The sequence below is a fragment of the Heloderma suspectum genome, chromosome 12 (genome assembly GCF_057233095.1).
Source record: "Heloderma suspectum isolate Gila_16-S chromosome 12, 16-S_ref, whole genome shotgun sequence".
In the NCBI taxonomy this organism is placed as follows: Eukaryota; Metazoa; Chordata; class Lepidosauria; order Squamata; family Helodermatidae; genus Heloderma; species Heloderma suspectum.
Window position 1 is genome coordinate 1,109,871 of NC_139469.1, and position 23,070 is coordinate 1,132,940.

The 23,070-nt window shown below is 58.5% G+C and overlaps 2 protein-coding genes across 7 annotated transcripts in view; one reads left to right on the forward strand and one right to left on the reverse strand.

Annotated features, from left to right (window-relative positions):
* The window catches only part of CORO7 (coronin 7), a 92,135-nt gene that overhangs the window by 16,545 nt on the left and 52,520 nt on the right, over nucleotides 1–23,070 (reverse strand). The gene's annotated exons all lie outside the window — the stretch shown is intronic.
* Nucleotides 1,238–21,582, forward strand: VASN (vasorin). The gene is made up of 2 exons (XM_084817988.1): nucleotides 1,238–1,367; nucleotides 18,967–21,582. Exon 2 carries the CDS (start codon nucleotides 18,977–18,979, stop codon nucleotides 20,963–20,965), a length of 1,989 nt encoding a protein of 662 aa, XP_084674114.1. The 5' UTR covers nucleotides 1,238–1,367; nucleotides 18,967–18,976; the 3' UTR covers nucleotides 20,966–21,582.

The following is a 23,070-nucleotide window of genomic DNA, read 5'->3' on the forward strand; positions in this document are numbered from 1 at the left end:
CCTGCGGCCACGCAAGGCCGGCGCAGACACAGGAGGGCTGTGGCCAGAGGGGGGTGACTGGCGCTCGTGCTCTTGGGACAAAGGTGGAGCTGTGTGGGGAGGTGTGCGCGCACGCGCCGGAGCCCAAGGCGGAGGCAGCCGCCCACACCTGCAGCTCTAGCCAGCTCTGCAGAGACAGCTCTGCTGCCCTCGGCTGCTCCCGCCCCATAAAGGCCTTAGGGTGCGTGTGCATGCTGAGCAGCCCCCCCTCCCCCAGCCCTGGTGCGGACAGCCGGGGCCCTGCAAGGAAGAACCCCAGAACAGCTGTCCTGGAACAGAGCCAAGGTGTGGAGAGAGTCAGTGTGGCCCGCTGGCTGGACTGGGACCTGGAGATCCAGGCTGTAGTCCCCACTCACGGGGTGACTTTGGGCCAGTCACGGACTCTCCGCCTAAGCTACCTCATAGGGCTGCTGCAAGGATAAAATGGAGAGGAGGAGGATCGTGTATGCCGCCTTGGGCTCCTGGGAGGAGAGGCAGGATGGAAGTGCAGTACATAAATGGTGGATCTAGCCTAGCTTCCTGCTTCCCCCAACAGTCAACGCGATGGCCCAGCGGGAAGCCCATGGAGGCAACTCCAGCAGCGCCTGGGGCTCCAAGCCAGGCTACCTCTGGCCAAGGAGAAGGGCCCATTCACTGGCCACGGCCAATAGCCAGCAGTAGCCTCTTCCTTCCCTGCGCTTGCAGGGGCCCCTCCTAAAGCCGTCTGAGCGAGTGGCCATCACCGCATCTTGCGGCAGCGAGTTCCAGAGGTCTTGCGCACACAGTGAAGGCCCCTCTTTGGCGCTGCTGCTGACCAACGTGACGGCCCTGCAAGAGAGCCCCCACCCCGCCCTAGCCGCAGGAGACAGGAGGCGGGGAAGTTTTCTCCCTCCGACCGCGCGCGGGGGGGCGGGCGTGCTCGCCCCGGGTGGGAGCCGCACCTGCCTCCTCTGTCTTGCGGCGCCTCCTGGCGGGGGCGAGGAGAGGAGAGGAGAGGAGAGGAGAGGGTCGCCCGCCCGCCCGCCGCGGGGCTCTACTTGGCCGGGCGCTCGGGAGGGCCCCGGCGCCGGGGGAGAGGGGCGGCAGGGTGCGTCCAAGGCGCCCGCCCGCCCCGCGGCTCCCGCCAATCGGGAGGCGCCGGCCGTCACAGGCCGCCGCCTCCTCCCGCCCGGCGCCGCCTCCGCCGCGCTCGGCGCCGCCAGCGGGGAGCTCGCTCGCCACAGCCGAGGCAGCCGCAGCGCCGGGACGCCGCCGGGCGCGCCTCTGCGGAGCCGGCGATGGAGCGGGCGCTTGAGCAGCGCCGCCGCGCCAGCGCGCTCTAGAGGCGGCCGCGCCGCCCGCCCGCCCCGGTAAGTCCCCGCGCCTCCGCGCCCCGTCCCGAGCGGCGACCGCTCCGCTCCGCGCGTCTGCTCTGGCGGGGAGGGCCGCCCGGGAGCCCGACGGCGTCTCTTCGCGCGAAGCGGCCGGCGCGGGGCACCCCGGGGACCAGCCCGCGGCGGCTCTCTCGTGCCGGGACCGGCAGCCCTGGCCGCGGGCTGCGCTGGGGCAGCTCGAGGGCGTTGGGAAGAGACCCCGAGCCGCGCGCGGACGCCCCCGCCCGGGACGGAGGCGCCTCCAAAGAGCGAGGAGCGGCTTGAGCGCGAGGAGTGCGCCGCGTCCCGTCAGGGGAGGCGCCCCGCCCCGGGAGGCCCGGGTTCAGATCCCGCCTCACTGGGTGATTTGGGACCAGCCCCGCCCTCCTGCCCGACCTCACAGGGTCGTTGCGAGGATGGGGTGACGGAGAGGAGCTTTTGCAACGGCCCGGCGGCCTTGGAGGAAGGGCGAGCTCGCAACAGCAGAAGGACGTCTGGGCAGGGACGCTCCCCCCGCCCCTCTTCCTGGGCGCCCGCAGCCCTCTCCCGCTCCGCGGTGCTTTGCAGCCCTTCTTGGCTGGGGCACCCATATCCAGGCTCGCTACGGCAGCCCCCCCCCCCCCGATTAATTAGGCTAGTCAGGAGCCAAAATCTCTCCCAGCGCCTCCCCAGCACGGTTGGCCACCCCGGAAGGGCCCACGCTCCCTCCCCGAGAGCCAATGCAAGGAGGCTCCCGCACCCCACCCTCCCCGATCTTGCCCCCAAACCACGAGCTCAGCCCTCACCAGCATCACTGCGGGCCAGCCGCAGCACAGCAGGAGATGCAACTCCTTTGCACTGCCAGGGTTTGGCTCTGGAGCACAAAAGCGGAGGACAGTTCCTCGGGCAATTCCTAGAACTGCGGAGCAGAAAGGCAGGATCATGGGATGAGATCCAAGCCGCCGGGGAGCTCCGCTGCAGACGCCCCATTGCAGCTGCACATCACTTAAACGGGGCTTGCGCAGGAGGGCTCCCCCGGGGACTGTGCCCATGGGTCCCCGCTCCCCGCCTTCCATTCCACTGCTCTCAACACCATCCAGAATCAGAGCCCTGAAGCAGCTGCACGGATGCTCAGCGCCAGTTGGCCCTTCCTCTGTTACGGGTTTGAACGTGTGCAAAACTGAATGTAATGCCGGCCTGAGAGAGAAACTCTGAGCCAGGATCCATGAAGTTAGGAGGAACGGGGTGGGGGAAGCTCTACTGGCTTATACTGGAGACTGGGGGGGGAGCTGCTGTCAGACCCTCCCTGGAGGCCAGCGTCAGACCTGACGCTGCCAGCGCTCACCCTGCGCTGGGATGCAGGACGAGGAGGGCTGTGTTCTAGAGCATGCCCATGGGGAAGGAATCCATCTCTCCCCTCCTCGATCTTGGAGCCATTAGACTTGTGTCCTTGTAACACCCCCCGCACCCAGTTTAGAGGCTGGGTGAGGGTCTCTGCCCTGGCCCCTCTGCCCAGGCACTCACTTCTCCCAGCTTTTCCTGCCCCTGTGTTTATTTTCTTCCCTGCTTTGTTAGCAGGATATGAGGGTGTTCTGTAAACAGAGTGTCACATGCAGGAAGGTGCTACATGAACGAATGGCAAGGCTGGAAACAATCCAACCCCCTTCCCCACCCACCCGCTCTGTGCTGCTGTCCTGCTGCTGAATGGCCATGCGCTGGGGGTGGATGGGCACGCTCCCATGTGCCAACCAGAGAGAGGAGGGGGTGCGCAGGCAAGACCCAGGTGCCGCTCTGCCAAAGGCTGGCTTCTGCATGGCTGCAGAAACACCCAAGTGGTTCGGGAGAGGTCTCAGGAAGGGACTCAACCTGGCGCCCTCCAGGTATGTGTGGGACTGCAACTCCCATAATGCCCAGCCAGCGTGGCATTGACTGGAAATCCTGGGAGCTGCAGTCCCACACATCCAGAGGGCACCAGGCTGGGGAAGGTGGCATCACATGGGCTCCTTGAGAGGCTGAGCATAGCACTCATGTTGTCGGTTCCAGGGCAGGATCTGGCCTTGCACAAGGTACAGCGGTCTCGTGAGTGCCTGCTCAGTGTGCAGAAGAGGGTTCCTGCTGTGGAGCATCCTCTGGTGTGGTAATGTATAGGCACAGCAGGAAGGGGAAGGCATGAAGGCCTGATTCCTCCCCCCGCCCATGGGGCAGGGAGAAGTTGACATATATTTTCTTGCATTATGGGTACAGTTCCTAATGCCTCCTGTGAGGATGGCAGAGAAACATTCATATACCAAATGGCTCAAAAGGGGTAGCAACACTGCAGAGTTGACCTGGTGTAACAGTTCTGCTCTCCCTCTCACACACTCTCTCTCTGTAAGGAGCCCTTTGAGTTGTAGTTTTGCCAGGTTGGTTGGCCGGGGGCAGAGATCTCAAGCAGAATTCTCAGGGCCTTGATCAAGCTAAAATCCGCAGGGTTCCTTGGGGGAAGCCACAGCAGTCAGGAACATTGGAAGCTGCCTCCTCCTGAGTCAGACCCCAGGTCCATCTTGCCCAGTATTGTCGACACTGGCTGGCAGCAACAGGTTTCAGACCAGAGTTGTTCTAGCCCGACCTGGAAGTGCTGCCAGGATCAAACCTGGGGCTTTCTGCATGCGAAGCAGGGCTCCCCTGCTGAACTATGGCCCCTTCAGAATCAGCATAACATGGATGCAAGTCTGTAGCGTAGATACGTGCTCTTTAAGTGCTGAAGTCTGATTTGGGCATTCCTGGGAACCAACACTGCTGCTCTGTTTTCACTTCTACTCCCCCACCCGTGTGCATGAGCACACACCAAGAAATGCCTCTGTTTTTCTGTGAAGTGGATTCAAAATGTCCGATCCCTCTAAGGTGTACGTTGCTTTCAACTGCCCTGGCTCCATACAGCCAGTTGCTCTGAACATATTTCTAGGAGATCCTGGGGGAGCCAGGGTTTGGGCTGGATGGCGCCCCCAGTGCCAGAGGGGGGCTGCTGCTTTGAGGGCCTGCTTGCATCAATGCTGTGGCTGCTCAAGCCAGAAGTTGCAGTTTGTGGGCCATGGTTGGGAATGCAGAGAAAGTTTGGGCAGGTGTTGCAGGGAGTATCCGGGGCTCACAAGACTGCTTCCCAGTTATTCAGGAGGCCCGGCCCAACTGCACAAACCAGCCACAACCAGCTGGTTTGACAGTGGTACAAATTACAGCTCGTGCCCATTCAACACCTCCATCATGCAGGGGTGGGCAACCTGTGGCCCTCCAGATATTTTGGCCCACAACTGCCAGCATATCCAAAGGTGACGGCTGATGGGAATTGTAGGCCAAAACATCTGGAGGGCCACAAGCTGCCTGCCCTGGGACAGAGAGTCCTTTTGCTTGCTCTTTGTGACTGAGTAGAGAACAGAAGAATCACAGAATGCCTGCCTGCTGGATCAGGTTGAGGGTCCATTTGGACCACCACCCTCTTCCCAACAGGAGACAGCCAGGCGCTTCTTTGACACCCGCAGCATGGTGTAGGGCAGCCTGCTCCCTGGTGCCCTCCAGACATGCTGGACTGCAACTCCCAGCATCCCTGGCCAACACATCTGGAGGGCACCAGGTTGGAGCAGGCTGACACAGGGGCACCAGCCCTCCACTGCTGCTGCCTCCCCCCACAAGTACCTGGCATTCAGAGCGACACGGCCTGCGAACGTGGGATCCGGAGGCCCAGGGCTTCTGCAAGCGGAGGCTCCATCCGGTGCTTATGGCTCACGTCAGGCTGGCGGCAGCAGTGAGAGCGGATCTGTGCCGATTCACATGTATCTCGAGGCTGCTGGGCCTTGCCATCTTACTTCATGGCATGATTTTTGATTGACCGTTCAGTCAAATTTGTACATGGGTAAGGACAATACTTCTGAAGCAAGAAGGATCTGTTCTTTCTTTCCAGCGCATGATGCACCCGTGTCTCAGAAGAGGTGTTTTTTCCTCTCCGAGAGAAATGGGGGGTGCCCCTTTGAAGGTGGCGCTTCCTGCCTTCTACGGCTTCTAGAAGTCCTCGTACTGACCTGTTCCACCCTATGCAGCCCTATGAGGAGAACCGGCCTGTTACAGCCTCCTCAGCTACCACGTTGGTCCAGCCAACTTGAGAGCCTCCCTCCCCAAGGCAAAGTGGGCGGCAGGGGAGGGGGGCTTTGACTCTCCCCTGAGGGAGGCCCCTGCTCCAGCAGCCTCTCTCCTGGCTCACCTGGTTCGGCCTCTTCGAGCCAGCTGAGCCGCTCTCTGGGAGAATCACGAAGCAGCCAAGCGGCTGCCGTCATGGCGTCGGAACGCTCCTGCAAGGCTGGCTGGGGAGCAGCATTCCTGGACACGCGTGGGGCGGGGTGCAGGGCAGGAGGGTGCTGAGGTGTCAGCGCCAGCCCTCCCACACAACTGGCTCCAGAGCGGTTGGACTGCTGGAATTAGTTTCTTTTTGGACGGCTGCCTTTCTGGCTTGCCTCCTCCCAAGCACCTGAGAGAGCGGGGGTGGACGCAGGCGTGCTTGTCAGACAGGAATGCTTTGGCGGGGTGGCTGGGAGGCAGGAAGGAGGGCTGCTGGGGAAGGGGTGCTACAGTCACAAAGCCGGCTCCAAACTGACCAGGAAGGAGAGGAGGTGAAGCTGACCGGGGGGGGGGGATGCAGCAACGCCTGTGCATCGCTCTGGGGCTGCCACAGAAATGTCTCTGCATAGTTAAGAAACGCGAACCTGGGCAGCCAAACTGCTGCCTAGAAATGGGCCTGGCAGAGAGCCAAAGGAGGCAGCGGCTCCCCACCCAGCCCTGTTTGCATGTCGCGACCCACTCGGTGTGGAGATTGTCTGGATCCCCCTGCCAAGCGGGGTGGAGGATCTTGCCACACTTGCTTGCTCATGCCAGCAAGGAGGTGTGCAGGGGGAGGGGAGCTGCAGCATCCTCTGCAGCCCGCGGCAGGGGGATCCAGCTGACCAACTTGCTCCAGGGCCACCCACCCGGAGCACTGGACCTTATCGTCTGCCTCTGCCAAAGGAGAGTCTGGGACGGGGGCCTAGAGAAGAGCAGAGGAAGAAGAGAGGGGCCAGGTGGTGGAGCTGGTGACCGTGCCCTGGCCCCTGGCGGGAAAGGCTCTGGACCCGGTAGAGGAGGTCCCAGTGCTGGCTGTCCCTGGGTAGGATCCATGCAAGAGCGCTCAGCCACCCTCACCCCCTTCCTGGTCTGGCTTGCTCGGGATGCTGTTGGCACCACCCTCCCGCCTTCAGGAGAGCCAGCGGGGGGCAGCCGGCCTGCCAGCCAGCCAGGCCCTCCTGTGTGGGACAAAGGGTGCCTTGTTCATCCTGCGGCGGGCTGGCGAGAGGAAAGAGCCAGGAAGGTAAGCCAGCAGGAAGTGTGTTCACACACCCAGCACACACACCCTGCCTGCCTGCCTGCCACAGGGCGCATGGAGATGGGCCCCCCACTGGGGAAGGGAGGCAGCCCAAGAGGGGCAGCAAAGGATGGAGGGGTCGCAGCCTGGCGGTGAAGCCCCTGCTTGCATGCGGAAGGTCCCAGGTTCAATCCCCAGCAGCATCTCCAGGGAGGGCTAGGAAGGACTCCTTCCTGAACCCTGCACAGCCGCTGCTGCCAGCCAGTGTCGACAATACTGGGCTGGGTGGGCCCAGGGTCTGAGTCAGTAGAAGGCAGCTTCCTGTGTTCCTAGGCTGCGCTTGGCATCTTTGAACCGTCCCTCCACACCCTACATACAGAACCTGTCTTGGGCTTGGCCTCAGCTGCCTGTTGCCACGTCTCAGACAACTGCCACGGCGGTGGTTATCCTGCAGGGCTGGTTCTGACACGAGAGGGAAGTGACAGACGGGCAATGTTTGGCCAGCGACCTCCCTCCAGGCTGCTGCAAGACACTCGGCAGAGACCTCCTCCAGCAGGGTGCTCACCAGAGCTCACGCCGGGCGATGGGGAGCAGGGTGCCATCTGCAGCGGCGGCTCCTGCCCACCCATTAGAACTGCTGCTGGCAGCCCGGCCCAAGAAGGCCGGCTGGCCAGCAGCACCTCCCTGGCCTAATTAGGGGCTACGTCTGCGTGCAGCGCTGATGACGGCCTGCTGCTCAGGCGGCTGTGGCGGAGGGCCCGCCCAGGAGGGAACAGCCAGGGCAGCACCAGGTGCCACCAGCCGCCTTCTGTGGCCCGCAGGGTGGGTAGCAATGAGGCACCCAGGCATTGCCATGGGCCTGCCTAGGAGACCCAGCTCCACTGGACGGAGGGGCTGTAGGCCCCAGAGAATCCTGCTGGGGCACCTCAGAAGCAGGCTGGGCTGATGGCCAGAGAGCCACTTCTTTCTGGCCAGCACTCTTCCGTGAGCTGGGCATCCAGGGCTCTCCTGCTAGAGCCCGGACGGGCCGTTGTGGGCTGCCCAGATACAATGTGTGCCCTAGGAGGTGGCGGGAGGAAGGGAGGGAACCTGTGCATGAAGCTGCAGTCCAGTCCGTAGGCATGTGGGTCCGGGGTAGGTAGCTGGCTGCCTTTTAAAGTGGCCTTTGCTGCCAGGATAGATCCTCAGGGGCAGGAAGCAGAACCGGGAAGGGGCTAGCTGGGATGTGGCCCACTGTTGAGGCCAGAAGAGCCTGTGGCCTGAGAGCCCCAGGGGACCAGAGCTGGGCAGTGCCGAGATGATGCCGTTTTAGGGAGAGGGCAGAAGCTGTCAGCAGGAAGAAGAGAGCAACAACAGAGGCAGCCTAACCTGTCCTTGCCTCGCCCCGAGGGGGAGGGCTCAGATCCGCCTGCAATTAGTGTGCGGCAGGCTAAATCCTGGCACAGCCCACTCCTGACCCGGGCGAGCAGTAATTAAAGGGGCAGCGGCTGCAACAGACATTACTCAGCTGGCTGGTTGCAGCAGCAGCAGCAGCAGCCATGTCGCGAAACCCGAGACCGTCATTTCCGAGCAGCATTCCAGGGGGGCGAGGGCTGGTGCCAGGCAGTCCTCCCCAGATCTTACTGGAGCCGTCGCCTCCTGCTCCTGGGGTTCCAGAAAGGGCAGCCTTCTGCCTCATGAGCTGGGCTGTCACCAGCGGGGTGCACGTCCCACCCTTCCATGTGGCATGACTCCTTTCCACTGCCAGCCAGGGCGAGCACCCTGCAGCCCATTCCCCTTTCTCACTGAGGTGTTCTGGAGGGGCCTTCCCCCTCAGCAGCCAGGCTGGTTTCCAGTGAACCCCAGACTAGAGAGGGATGCCCAGGAGCATGTGAGCACCTAAGCCGGAGCACGGGACCCAGTGTTCACAAACAGGCCTGGCTTAAGGAATAAGGAACACAACACCCAAGATATTTTGGACTAACTTATTGATGAATGACGGTTGCCATTTTTGTCCTGCATTACGGGTGGGCAACTTATGGCCCTCCAGATGTTTTGGCCTACAGCTCCCATGATCCCTCACCATTGGCTTTGTTGGCTAGGCGATGGGAGTTGCTGGCCAAAACATCTGGAGGGCTACAAGTTGCCCTCCTGTCTTACACAGTCCACTTTGTCTTGCGAAGTGGAAAGGAAGCTAGCCCATGGAGGACCATGGATTCCACATGGTGAGACTTGTGTGTCCTAGGTGCAAATCTCATTGCCCAAGAGGGAGCTCTGTGTCACCCAGATGCAGGACTACTCACGGAGGCTTTGCAATCTATTTTGCAAATCTTACTGCTTGCTGCCAACACAGTGCACATCAACAGGACTGCAGCGGCTTAACGCAACATGGACTCCAGAACAGACATCGCTGAAAGGGGGAGTGAAATCGGAGGAGAAAGAAAGCAAGGGAGTGTGGCACCATTTGCCCCAACCCCCACCCCCGCCCCGGTGGCTGCCCCACTCTCCAGCACGTGCACCGCAGCCCACTTGGCAGCTCCAGAGAGCCCAGGTGTTTCCAAGGCTGCTGTGCTACCGATGACCCGGGGAAGCCGCCTGCACTGGGGAGTGCGATGGTGCTCCCCCCATCTGGCAGTTTAGGAGGGGTTAGGGCTGGCTCCAAGGAAAGAATGCTGTGGGTGAACAGGGGCCTCTGATGTGCTGCCAATCACAGAGCCAGCCGCCCTGCCTGGGATTTTTTTAGCCGGAGCAGGAGGGAAGCGTTAGCAGCCGTCTCTGGTTCCGCCACTGCATCTTGGGAGCAGATGCCTTCCAGAGCCACTCCAGAGGAGCGCTGCATTCCAGCACGCCCAAGACAGCCCCCCTCAGCCGCAGCAGTGGGGGGAGGGGGGAGGTGAGCTTTGCTGAGGCTGCTTGCCCCAAAGACCACAAGCCTTGCCGGCTCCATAGCTGACAACATGGATCCCGCTGCGCTCTCCTCTCAACACTCCTGGGCAGGAACAACTGGCCCAGCTGATGTGGAGGCCTATCCTGGGGAGGGCACAGAAAGACGGGTAGTCGGAACCCTGGCAGGATCTGTCAATGCCCCTTCCCTCAACCCGCCCCCAACCTTTGGGAGGTGCAGATTTAGGAACCGAGCAAGCAGCTTTATACCACCTAGAATCGAATCCACCTCCTCCAAGCTGATTCCCTCCGGATGTGTTGGACTACAACTCCCAGTATCCCCCAGGTATCCTAGCACAGCCGGTAGTCCAATGCATCTGGAGGGCCTCAGCTTAAGGGAGGCTGATCTAGAGGGACCATTACTCCATTCTGCCCAGTATTGTCTTGACAGTGCAGCATCTCTCTGGGGGCTCAGAGGTAGGTCTCCCTTGTCAACTGATGCCTGGGCCTTCTGCCTGGAGGTGTTGCCAGGGGCAGAACCTGAGGCCTTCTGCATGCAAAGCCCGAGCAAGCTCCCCCATCCCCCCTTGGAGATTTACTACTGCAAGCAGCCGCCGGCCCCTTCTGGGCCTCGTATTTTCCATTTGATTCATACAGAGTAACAAAGTGCTTGTTATTTCAATGGGGGCTCCTTCCTAATCCAGCTTATTGGCAATTAGGGGAAGCCAAGGTAAGCTTGGCAGGAGCTGGGCTCTGCCTCAGGACAATGTGAGCGGGAGACCCTCCCCCTTCCCTGCTACTCATCACAGTTCAAAAGACCCTTCTAGAAAAGCGTTCCCCACCTTGGCTGCAGCCATCCTGCCAGGCAGCTGAGCGCCTGTGGAGGCAGACAGCCCAGGGGACGGTAGAGGGACCTGGGGGCGGAGGGGGGCAGAGACCACGGCCGTCTCTGGCACAGCTGGGAGGAGCGGATGACAGCCTTTGGATCCAGCCGACTGCTCTGAGCTCATCCAGCAAGAACGAGCCTCAAAGCTGGTGGCCGGCACGCCTCGGTGAAGCTGGCTCCGGCCCGGCCCGCATGCTCGACCCTGCCAGGTCTGTCCTTCCGCACGCCGGAGGACTGGATGGGCAAGTGCCCTGGTCGGGCCCCTTCCAAGCAGAAGGGCCCTCTTGGCTCATCCCCCCCCCCCAGCCTGTTCTGAGGCTCAAGCAGCACCAGCCACTGCGCACTGGCTTCCACTCCGCGGGGGCAGCATCGTTGAGGCGACAGGGAAGGGAGAGGAAGCTGAGCCCACAGCTCCATCGGGGAGGGACACCTTGGGATCAGGCAGGACTTAAACTGGATTCAAGGGAGATTTAATGTGGATTACAAGCCTGTATACAAAGGCCTCATTGGTGGAGGGAGAAAGGAGCTGGGCAGTGGCTGAACCATTTTAGTTTAGAAAAAAGCCAACTCAGAGGGGCCACGCCAGAGACTGATAACAGTATGCACCATGAGGAGAAAGTGGAAAAAGCAGCTTTTTTCTCCCTCTCCCATAACACTAGCCAATAAGAGATTCAGGATAGGCAAAAGGGAGCTGTCACCCTTCATCCAGTGCATCATTAATCCATGGAACTCACTGTCGCAAGGTCTGGTGATGGGCCCTGGCTTAGATGGTTCCGAAAAGGAGCACACACAATTCAGCAGCAGCAGCAGCAGCAGCAGGGGAGAGGCCCAGCTGCAGTGCTTGGGCCAGGACAGTTAAATGTCAGTTTGTCCAATTTTATATTGTATCATGTTGTTTAAGTCTCCTGTTTGTGTGTTTTAAAATCATACTTTCCTTTTTCTCAGACCTAAGGAGGTATGTTTATGTATCTTATTATTATTTATGCAGATAAGGGCAGCCAGAATGATCAAGGACCAGCTCCCCTTGGAGGTTACAACATCTGGGACTGATTAGGCCAGAAAAAAGGGAGACATGATAGACGTGCACAGAATTACGCCTGGTGTGGAGAAAGTGATAGAAGGAAGGTTTTCTCCCTCTCTCACAATACTAGAACCCAACGGGGCCCTCCCTTGAAGCGGAACAGTGTCTTTATCAAGATAGATAAAAGGAAGGCCTTCTTCATGGTTAAGCTGTGGCATTCACTACCACGAGATGTAGCGATGGCCACCAGCTTAAATGACTTTAAAAGGGGCTCAGACAAATTAATGGAGGAGGAGGCTATCAATGGCTACTAGTCCTGATGGCTCTATGCTACCTCGAGGGTCAGAGGCAGTATGCCAGTGTACATCAGTTGCTGGGGAACATGGGCAGGAGGGCGCTGTTGCACTCATGTCCTACTTGTGAGTTTCCCATTGAGGCAGCTGGTTGGCCACCGTGGGAACAGAACGTTGGACTAGGCGGACCCTCGGTTTGATTCAGCATGGCTCTTCGGTTCTTACTTATTTTCAAACTGGACTTTTCTTTTTCTTCTTAGCTTTAAGAACATGCAGTATCTTGTGCACTTATTGCTGTTCTATTGATCTCAATATAACTGCTGCTGCATGGCAAGGGGGTGTCAGTAGCCCTCAGCCTCCCTGTTCAGAGGCACTCTACCTCTTGAGGACCACATTTTGGGGAGGACTCTTACATTCAGTCCTATCCGTAGGCTGAGCTCCGACGGGCCACTGTGAGACGCAGACGCTGGACTATACAGGCTTTTGGCCTGATCCAGGGCCTGCTCTTGTGTTGGCTCTCCCTGGCTCCACCACCTGGTCTTCAGGGAGCATGAACCCCATCAGCCCAGGAAGGGCCAGGAACGTTACGACTGGTGGCTGGTGGCGTGTCTGAACACAGCATTTGCGCTTCTGCGTTACGTCACATAGGCTACAATGCAGTCAGGGCATGGTTGTTTGGATTAGCTCACGGCCAGCCATCCTGTGAGGAAGGGCTACCTCAGGGGGCAGATCTGGGTCACCATGAAAGGGCAGCCAACTTCCAGTTATTTAATTTATTGTTTATTTTTTGACACGGGTGTGGGGAGCAGGGAGCAGGAAGAACGAATGCTCTGCCTCAGAAGCTAAAAGCTCAAGGCCGCCCTTGGTGAGCCTCATCAGTGCAGGTGCCAAGGCAGTCGGCTTGGGGGCAGATTCTATGAAGGTGCATTTGGTCAGAGGGGGTGGCAGCTAGAAGCACAAATCTGCAGGAAATGTCCCCCCCACACACACGCACAGTGGGCTGAAGCTTCTCAATGAGGAGGGAAAGCCAGCCTGCTCCGGCACAATTTCTTTCCTTATTCCTTTGCGCCTCCCAGCCTCAAAGTGCCTTGGCCCTGGGTAGAGCGGGGGGGGGGGGGGGGCTTGACCAGCTGCTCACTATTTAATGGCAGAGGTGGCGGAGGAAGGCCACCCTACCCGTCCCCGCAGGGTCAGGGGTCTGTGGCAAGGCAGATTTGTTGCAGCTCCCAGGAAGGAAGGGGAGTTTCTCTGGCTCCTTCCCCCAACCCCAAATCCTAACTGCTCAAAGGATGCCAAGGAGAAACCAGATCCCTGACCCTGCAATCATGTGGAGACCAGCCCCACTTATCCCCTTGCAATGAAACACAACAGGCCCTTCAAGATGAGAGCTAGCCTGTCAGCACGCCCCTTGCCACAGCTGGCTCCCATTACCCACAGTGCTCCATGCTATCCATCACTCCAGCGCAGAGGCCCATAAACTGCGTTCACCTGACAGATTAAGAGATTGCAAGAGGCATAAGAGGGCAGGCGCAGGGCGGGACGGAGAGGGAGCTGTGGGGCACACAAGGCACAGAGTGAGAGCAAGAACCCAAGCAGGGAAGGCAGACAGGAACTCAGCATGGAGAGGGCCCCATGACAGCTGCCTGCCCTACATAACAGGGGCAAGGGGAGGCAGAGGCAAAACCAAAACCAACGTGGCCAGTCTCTATGCATTCACACACACACGAATTCGTCTCCCGTAAGGATGCCTGCTGCAAAACGCGAGTGCATCATTCAGAAACAAAGGATGCCTCTCGCTTCAGAAATATTTTGTCCACATGCAAACTTAATTGATAACTGATTAATCTAGAACTCATTTGATTAATCCATTTTAAGTGTCTTTCATGGGGTTGCAGTCCTTGTTTCTAGCCACTGTCACTGCAGGGTAAAGGGTGGTGCAGTGGTTGGAGTGCTGGACTGGGACTCGGGAGGCCCGGGTTCTAATCCCTGCTCAGCCATGAAGCTCACTGGGTGACTTTGGGCCAATCGCAGACTCTGAGACTGACCTACCTCACAGGGTTGCTGCAAGGATAAAATGGAGAGGAGGGGGACCCTGTAAGCTGCTTTGGGTTCATTACAAGAGAGAAAAAGGTGGGATATAAAGGTAATAAATAACAGGACTGAAGGAGTGGGGCAGCTGCTCCTGACTACAGGCAATGGAAGAAATCCGGGCGGGGAAGGTGCACGGCCAGCTAGTCCAGTTTTCTTCCGTCTCCTGCAGTTGCCAGCCAGAGGCCTCCAAGAACCTCACAAGGAGCAGGGACCTCTCTGTGGTTTCTCCCTGAGCACCCTGATAAACGGCACCTCAACATGCAGGTTCCATTTCATGACCTGGCTGCTGATTTGACCTTCCCCCTACGAATGCATCCAATCCCTCCAAAGAGCCCTCTTGGCCTGTGGCCATCGCCACATCCCATAGCAGTGAGTTCCACCAGCACTGTGTGAATCAGGACCCACCTCCTTTGTCTGTCCGGACTCTGCTGCCAGGCAACTACATGGGGGTGGGGGGAGCACTAGAATTATGAAAGGGGTCAGAAACATCTCTCTGTCCCCTCTCTTCACATGCTTTCTTCCTCCCTGCAAGACAGTCTGCCCTCCTGCCAAGGAGGGGGTTCATCCAACCCTGCCTCCAGCTGCACATTCCAGACTTTATTACCTGTCTGTGTGATGCCAGCTTTGGGGATATTAACAGAGGCCCCCTGCACAGCCCTGCCTTTGCTCCTGTTAATTAGCTCTCTTATTAAAAGAGCTGACAGACAAGCTGAGGAACAAGCAGCCCCTCACCTGCCCCCAATGATTCCATTATGCTTTGGGGAGGAGGAAGAGGGGGCATTCCTGAGCCAGCCAGGGCCACCTCCATATGGATCCCCTTCATTCTTTGCATAGCAAGAACTTAAAGAGAGCTCTCCGCTCCCCAAGAAATGCAGAAGCCTCCCTCTCCCCCACTTCCCCTCCAGGCACTAAAGTCAGGGCAGTATTAGGTGTCATGCTAGGAACACCACAGAGTCACATCTGAGCCCCGAACACTGAGGAGACTGGGCCTGTTCAGCCCTCTGTGCCAGGCCGGCTCCTCAGCCCTCCCTTCACCATGGGAGGGGCAACAAACGCAGCAGCCACAATTGCCCCATGTCAGGAAGGCACATTCCTGCTCTCTTAGCCAGCCAGCAGAGCCCCATCCTCCCTGGCATGTGACAAGGCTTTCTGCCATGGGGGCACTTCTGCAGTTTCCCCCCTGCCGGGGAACACACCTTGAAAATGTCCCATCAGCACCGAAACTCCACACCAACCTTTTGAGGGAAATTCGCGAGCGGCACACCCGAGGCCTGCTGGCTGCAAAGCACCATGTGGCATTTCCATTTTAAGACAACCCGCCCCAAACATCATCCTTCAAGAATAATGACACACAAACACTACCAGGGAGGAAAAGCACCAGTAGGAATCAGCCCTACACAGGAAAGGCCAGGAAAGGCTGTTTGGGTCTGTTTACCTCTCGGAGAGCAGGTGAAGAACAGGGAATAAATACCAGCAGCTCTAATCATGAGAGAGCGCGTGCGCACACTATTCACGGAGGGTCAGGCTATCAACACCGGCCATTAGTCACTGGCCATATATCGCCTCCAGTGCCAGAGGCAACATGCCAGTTGCCAGGAACACAAGCGGGAGGGCCCTGTTGCGCACATGTCCTGGTTGGTGCTGGACGAGCGAGGCCTTTGGCCAGCTCCAGCTCCAGGGCTCTTCGGAGTTTGAGGTATGAAGATTCAGGAGCCCTGCTAGGCTGGGAAATGTGTGTGCCAGCACTGGCACTGCAGGATGGGCATGGAACCCCGTTGGCCCCAAAGAGGGTTCACCACACTCTGGACTAGCCCAGGCCTCTCCTGGACCTTTCACAGTGCTGTAGGGCATTCCTTGTTCCAGCAGGACTCCAGCTGGGTAGGTGAAGTTGCACCTGCTACACATCTCCCTTCTCAGCCACTGTTAGAGCTCCACTCCCCCTCTTGGATCTGGCAACAGACCTACAAGACCCAGTTTCAAGATGGTGATTGGGGGACTTCCTCTCCCAAACCCGTTCTCTTGGTATTTTCTTGTGACCTTTTGAGAAATATTTTGATGAAATGCTAGGCTGACACCAAAGAGGCTTCTAAACACAGGACAGGAAAGTTATGCAGAATGAAATCATCAAATGGAGTAAAAGAAATGGAATGAAATTCAACAAGTATGAGTGTATGAGTCTGCCTGCCTGGGGACTTGTCAGTTGGAAATGACAGAGGAGGAAAACAGGCTGGGAGTTTGGCCGGCCACAAGGTGACGATGAGCCATCCGTGTGATGCGGCTGCTACAGGATATGCTCCCGCGCCTTCCGGGGGGAGGGGGCAGCGTGGGGCACATCTTCCTCTGCACATGCTTGGAGCTGTCTCCCCGCCTTTCCTACTGAACAGAGAGGGGAGGTCAGAGTGTGTGTCAGAGGGATCCCTCGGCCCATCACGGCGTTTGCATGATGGCCGATCCTCAGGGCAACAGATGCAGTCTTGAGATCCATTTTTGCAGGCACAGGGAGCAGCAATGCCCCTGCTTTGCATGGCTTCGCCCTGCTTTGAAGGAGTGCCGCGGGTGCTCCCACATCTTCGCTGCCCTCCCAGCTGCTCCTGCCCAGAGCCCAACACAGCAGGGCTCAGGCAGCGCGGGCCCCCAAGGCGTGTGGGGGAGTCCAGCTTGCTGCAGCTGGTGGAAGAGCAGCACGGGGGCGGTGTGCGGCGAGAGGCGGCACACAGCAGGAGGTTGCTAGGCGGGGCTTGCTTGGCTTGGCCGAGAGGACTCTGCTCGGTTGACGCAAACGATCACTATTTGGGGGCAGGAGCAGCCAAGGGTTGCTGGAGCTGCAGCAGTCTTGGGCAGAGACCCCAGCAGGCGAGTGTGTCAGGCAGCTTCGCTGCACGGCAGGCTGCGTGCATTCAGATCCTCTCTGGCTGAAGGGACAGGGGGCGTATGGGGTGGGGGAGAAGGCCTGGCAGGAGCTTGTTGCCTGCCCTACCCCCAAAGCAGATCAACTGTGCCAAGTCACGGCAATGCTGCAGATCCCCAGAGAGTAATATCCATTTTATGCACGGCCAGTGTTTTCCTCCCCGCTTCTTATACCAAACAAACCATCTGGCTTGTGGCCACCTAATTTAAGATATGGCATGCCATCACAGAAGCCACACCAGCCTCAACAGCCTCAGCTCCTATGGGATACATCATTCATTGGAGACGTCCGCAAAGGGGTCTTTGCATGCAGGCCACATAAGTACAATTTAGTGGCCCATAAAAATGCCAGCAAATCAGCCCAGGTGCTGGAAAGCCCTGCCGGGCATGGAAGGCCCATAGTTCAATGGTGGAGCACACGCTTTGCATGCAGAAGGCTCAAGGCCCAGCGTCATTCAGTACGGTTGGGAAAGACCCCTGGCTGAAACTCCGCAGAGCTGCTGCCAGGTGACAATATCGAGAGAGTATTTGACTATGAATCAATAAGTTGTAAGAACATAAGAGCAGCCCTGGCGGATCAGACCCAAGGCTGCCCAGCATGCTGGTCTCACAGTGGCCAAGCAGATCCCCCAATGGGGTGCCCGCAAGCAGGACAGCAGAGCAATTCCACCCTCCCGTTCATGTTCTCCAGCAACTGGTATCAATTGTCACGCGGCCTCTGATCCTGGAGGAAATATATACAATGACTAGGAGCGATTGATAGCCTTCTCCTCCAGGAAACTAGGTCCCTGGTTCAAATCTAGGTGCTGCCTCTTTCTGGAGGACAGGCCTATCAGGGGCTCTTTCCCACGGAGGTGAAATGGGAATGCTCTGTCCAGGAGTGGTTTGCCTCCAGAGGCCAGGGACAAATTGGTGGGAGGGCTTGAGGGCCTTCAGGTGCTGCCCATGGGCTTCCTGGTGACCTCCAGCTCTGCCACAATGAGCGATAAGGGCTGATGGCCTGGCTTGGCATAAGCCAGCTTCCGCTGTTGCTCCAAGTTGGTGGCTCTCCCCTTTGGACTCAGGAGCAGGGAGACACTGCCGGGGCCTCCGTGAGGCACCTCTCAGCTCCAGGTGTTCTGCCTCCAAGAGCAAGAGACAAGCATGCCAGGGTTGTCTCAGTGCCCACTCCCAGCTCCATATGAGCCCTGTGGCAAAGGCAGGACAACTCTGGCATCCCACCAAGCACTGCCTCCCCTGCACCTAAGAACCAAGCCCTGTTCAGAGAGTGGAAGCCTAAAGATCTTTGAATCTTTGCAAGAGAGGGAGAAGGGATGGCACTGACCAAGAGGAGGGGGTCATGCTTGCTTGCACAGATGTAGGTTTTATTTTGGATTTTGGGCTCCCACATTGCAGGAGGAGAAATCTGCCGAGGTTCACAGATGCTGGGGGGTGGGAAGGGGGGCAGTGGTAAGTATGCTATCATTGGGAGGGTCTCCCACAAAACACCTCTGTCCCTCCCGAGGCTACACACACTCAAGCGTTGGGATGCCCTCTTCCTCCTTGGGCCAAATGTGCTTGCTCTGCCCATGGAATTCAGCCCAGCTGGTAAACGTATCAGCCAAAGAGGAATGCAAGCCGGCCAGAGTCCAGCTCCCCCAAGGAACCAGGCCCTAAGCATCCCCTCACGCTCCCTCCCAGCCAGGAAGAGATGGCGAGGTGGGGGTCAACTTCATGCAATTGGCACCCACACACACACACGGCCTCCATCCAAGGCCTGCGTTTCACACTGGACTACTTCCCTAGCCCGCCTTTCCAGCCACTTTGCTCGCACAAAGAGTTTGGAGCAGAGTGGTGGAAAAACAGCACAGGCCGCCGGGGAGTCATGTTGCCCACTGCCACTCCCCTGGCTGGAATAGCCGCTGGACCTGGATTTCCTCCCCCACTCCTGTCCAGACTCCACAGCATACCAAGCTGGGGTTGGGCTGCAGCCCCTATGGAGTGCCCAACCCCCACCCCTTCGCATGGCCTGAGCTTAGGTTTTGAGGGGGTGGGGGAGTCCCCCAGAACCCCTTTGATGGGATCCAGAACAGCATTTGCGAGCTGGCTCGGCCATCCTTTGCTTGGGGAAAGCCATGGTGGGTGGGGGCGGCCTTGTGGGGACAGCCGCAAGGCCAGAGGTGCCGCATCTCAGCCTCCTTGTCCTCCTTCTGCAGAGGTCTCGCCATGAGTCAGCCTATGCTCTGGGCCCTGCTCCTCTTCCCAGCTGGAATCCTGGCTCAGGGCTGCCCGGCTGAGTGCCAGTGCAACCAGCCCCAGACCGTGTTCTGCATCTCTCGGAGGAGCCAGGCCGTCCCGCAACGGCTGCCACAGGACACGGCCAACCTGTACATGTTTGAGAACGGCATCCGTTCCCTGAGCCAGGACAGCTTTGTGGGGGTGCCGGCCCTCCAGCTCCTTGACCTCTCCCAAAACCTGATCCCCAGCCTCCCGCAGAATGTCTTCCAGCCACTGACGGGCCTCCACAACCTCGACTTGTCCTCCAACCAGCTGCACGAGATCACCAATGAGAGCTTCCATGGACTGCGCTTGCTGGAGCGCCTCTACCTGGACCGCAACAGGATCCAGTTCATCCACCCAGCTGCCTTTGACTCGCTGGAGAACCTGCTGGAGCTGAAGCTCCAGGACAACCAGCTGCAGGTGGTGCCGCCGCTCCGCCTGCCCACGCTCCTCCTCCTCGACATCAGCCGGAACAGAATCGCCACCCTCGAGCCGGCCACCTTCCACGTCCACAACCTCGAATCGCTGAGGATTGCCGGGCTGGGCCTGCGGAGCTTGGCAGAGGAGCTCCTGAACAGCCTCCGCAACTTGCACGAGCTGGACGTTTCAGACAACCTCCTGGCCAGAGTGCCCGGGGCTCTGAAGCAGCTGCGTGGCCTGACCAAGCTGAGCCTGGCAGGGAACGCCCACATCTCCCAGCTGCACCTGGAGGACTTCCAGGAGCTCCACAGCCTCCAGGAGCTGGACATCAGCAAGCTCAGCCTCAACGGCCTCCCCCGCAACTTCTTCAGCTCCTTCTCCAGGCTAAAGGCGGTCACGGCAGCGGAGAACCCCTTCAACTGCATTTGCCAGATGAGCTGGTTTGTCAGCTGGGCGAGCACCAGCAAAGCCTCACTCCGCCGGTCAGAGGAGACCCGGTGCCACTTCCCCCCCAAAAACGCCGGCAGGTTGCTCCAGCAGCTGGAATATGCAGATTTTGGGTGCCCAACCACCACCACTTTGAAAGCCACCAGCCCCAAGCTGGCCACGCCTGTCCCCAGCAATGGGCAGGTCCCTCCAGAGCCCAGCACCCCCAGTCTCACCCCTGCGGACAGCAGCCCCACGCTGACACCCGCCACTGCCCTGGAAGGCCAGCCAAGTCCCGAGGGAGACCACCTGTGTCCCACACGCACCTGCTTGAACAGGGGTGTCTGCCAGCTGGACGCCCTCAATCATGTGGAATGCACCTGCCCTCTGGGCTTCACGGGCCGGCACTGCGAGACCCAGGTGCAGGCAACAACTCAGGCACCAGCAACCACCCCAGCACCGACCCAGCCCAGACAGATCGCCATCAAGCACGTTGGAGGCACCTCCCTGAAAGTGGACCTGCAGAACTACATCCAGTCCAAGACGCAGCTGAAAGGCATCCGCCTGACTTACTGGAACCTCTCTGGGCCAGACAAGCGGCCTGTCACCCTCCGCCTGCCAGCCTCGCTGCCCGAATACACTGTGCGGGCCCTGAAGCCCAACTCCTCTTACCACCTCTGCATTGGGGCACTCGGAGACAAAGCCCACGAGGGGGATCTGTGCGTGGAAGCCCACACCCTGCAGCTCACCCACCAGCAGCACGCGCCTGTCACCCAGGGTGAAAGCACTGGTCTGACCCTGGCGGTGGTGCCGGCCATGGCATCCGTCCTGCTCCTGGCGGTGGCCGTGGCAGCCGTCTGCTACTACATGCGGCGGAGGCAGCAGCCTCTGGCACAGAACCCTCCCGGGGCCAGTAGCTCTGGCCCACTGGAGCTGGAGCCAGCCGGCTTGGAGAAGGCGGAACTGGCTGGGCCCAGCCAGAGGACAGCGGCTGCACCCAACGGCTTGGGATGCGACATGCCCCTCATGCAGCCGCAGTACATGAGTGCCACCGCCACGCCTCGGGCCACGAGGCCTTCCTACTTCTAGGGCCAGGAACAGGGCCCAATCCAAAAGCTTGGCCCGGGCCAAGTGCACCACGGAAAGGCCCCTTCTAGGCCACTGGAGGCTTCGCTTATATTAAGAAAAGCCCTCCAAGACATCCCGCATGGCCCCCCAGGCACCGTGCCTAGAAAGCAGGCGGCCACAACCGGACCAAGCGCCTGCTAAACTGCGGCTGCCCCAGGGGCACCGATCCGCAGGGAGCTCAGTTAGCAAGTGCTGACGAAAGGGGCATCTTCACCAGGCCAGCAGGAATCCCTGTGATGGCAATGAAGAATCCTTTTGCCCAGAGCAGTCTGGGCAAACGGCCGCTGTGTCAAAATTATGAAGGACTGGGAACCCTTTCCATTGGCAAGGGAGGCTGAGGGATGGGGGGCATGGGGGGAAAGAGGAAGACAGAGCTCTCTGGGTGAGCTCATAGGGAACAAAGCTTTATGGACAGCCAGATAATATTTATAATACAGGATTATTTCCCATTTCTTCTGGGAAATCTCTTTTCTAACAAAGATTGCAGTACTTTTTGTAAAAACAGACTATAAATGCTTTTGTACAACTATAAAATAGTGTTTGTACAGTGTGTGAGCAAGTAAAAGAGGCAGGCAGTGGTGATTAACAGGTGCAATGAGTGTGCTGTGATGGGAGACCCTGTACAAGCAAGGAAGCCCTTGTAGGAGGCAAAGGCACGAGGGAGTTTTGGGGGGAGGAAGCAAACCGGAGGCACGTGCTGGCTGTCCTCAATTAAGACAGCTGCCCTGGGGTGGAGCAGTGAGGAACAGGCCGTAATCCCCCATGTTATGCAGGGGCTGAGATATGTACCTATGAAGTTTCACCCTGAAGACCTGAAGCACCAGGGACTGAACCGGGACCTTCCTGCACACAGAGGGCAGGTTCAGCCGCTGAGCACTGGCCCCCCTCTAGCAAGACAGGGTCCGTGCAAGAGACACTGTGGGCTGCATGGCATGGGTGCTCATACGGACCGAGTGCCCGTGCTCTCACCCTGTCCAAAGGGGGACAATGAGCTGGCCCTCCCATCCACACTGCCGAACCCCTTCACATGTCTGGATGGCAGATCCCCATCACGAGAGTTCGGGAGGGGGCTGCCTTTACTCCACCAATCTTTGCAGGAAAATTGCACACACACAAAATTAAATCGTGAGCTCAAGACGGAGTGTTCAGATTGAACACACAGAGGGAAAATAAAACTCCCCCCCACCCCAATGTATGATTTACTGCCCCAAACTAATCCGAACAATACCATCCGAGGGCACAGAGGCCCTAGCACTACCAGTCAAAAGACACCACAAAGCAATTCCATCTTTTTCTTAATAGACTTTCTGAGCTAAGAAAAAAAGATGGAAGCAGCGGTGGAAAAACACGGAAGGCCTACGAGTGAAGGTGGCGGCGTCTCCCCCCACGCCAGGAATGAGGCAGGATGATGGTGCGATAAGAGTGCTTATCAATGGGACCTTCTCAAACTGGGGAGAGGGAACAAGCGGGGTACCGCAGGGCTCAGTCCTGGGCCTAGTGCCCTTCAACATTTTTATTAATGTATTGGATGAGGAGGTGCAGGGAATGCTGATCAAATTTGCAGATGACACAAAATTCAGTGGGATAGCTAATACCCTGGAAGACAGAAACAAAATTCAAAGTGAGCTTGCTAGGCTGGAGTGCTGGGCAGAAAATAACAGAATGACATTTAATAGGGATAAATGCCAAGTTCTGCACCAAGGAAAAAGAAACCAAATGCAAAGTTACAAGATGGGGGGTACTTGGCTCAACAATACTACAAGTGAGAAGGATCTTGGAATTGTTGTAGATCACAAGCTGAATAGGAGCCAACAATGAAATGTGGCTGCAAAAAAGGCAAATGCTCTTTTGGGCTGCATTAAGAGAAATATAGCTTCCAAATCCCATGAAGTACTAGTTCCCCTCTACTCAGCACTGGTGAGGCCTCCTCTGGAGTACTGTGTCCAGTTCTGGGCACCACACTTGAAGAAGGATGCAGACAAACTGGAGAGGGTTCAGAGGAGGGCAACGAAGATGATCAGAGGACTGGAAACAAAGCCCTATGAGGAGAGACTGAAAGAACTGGG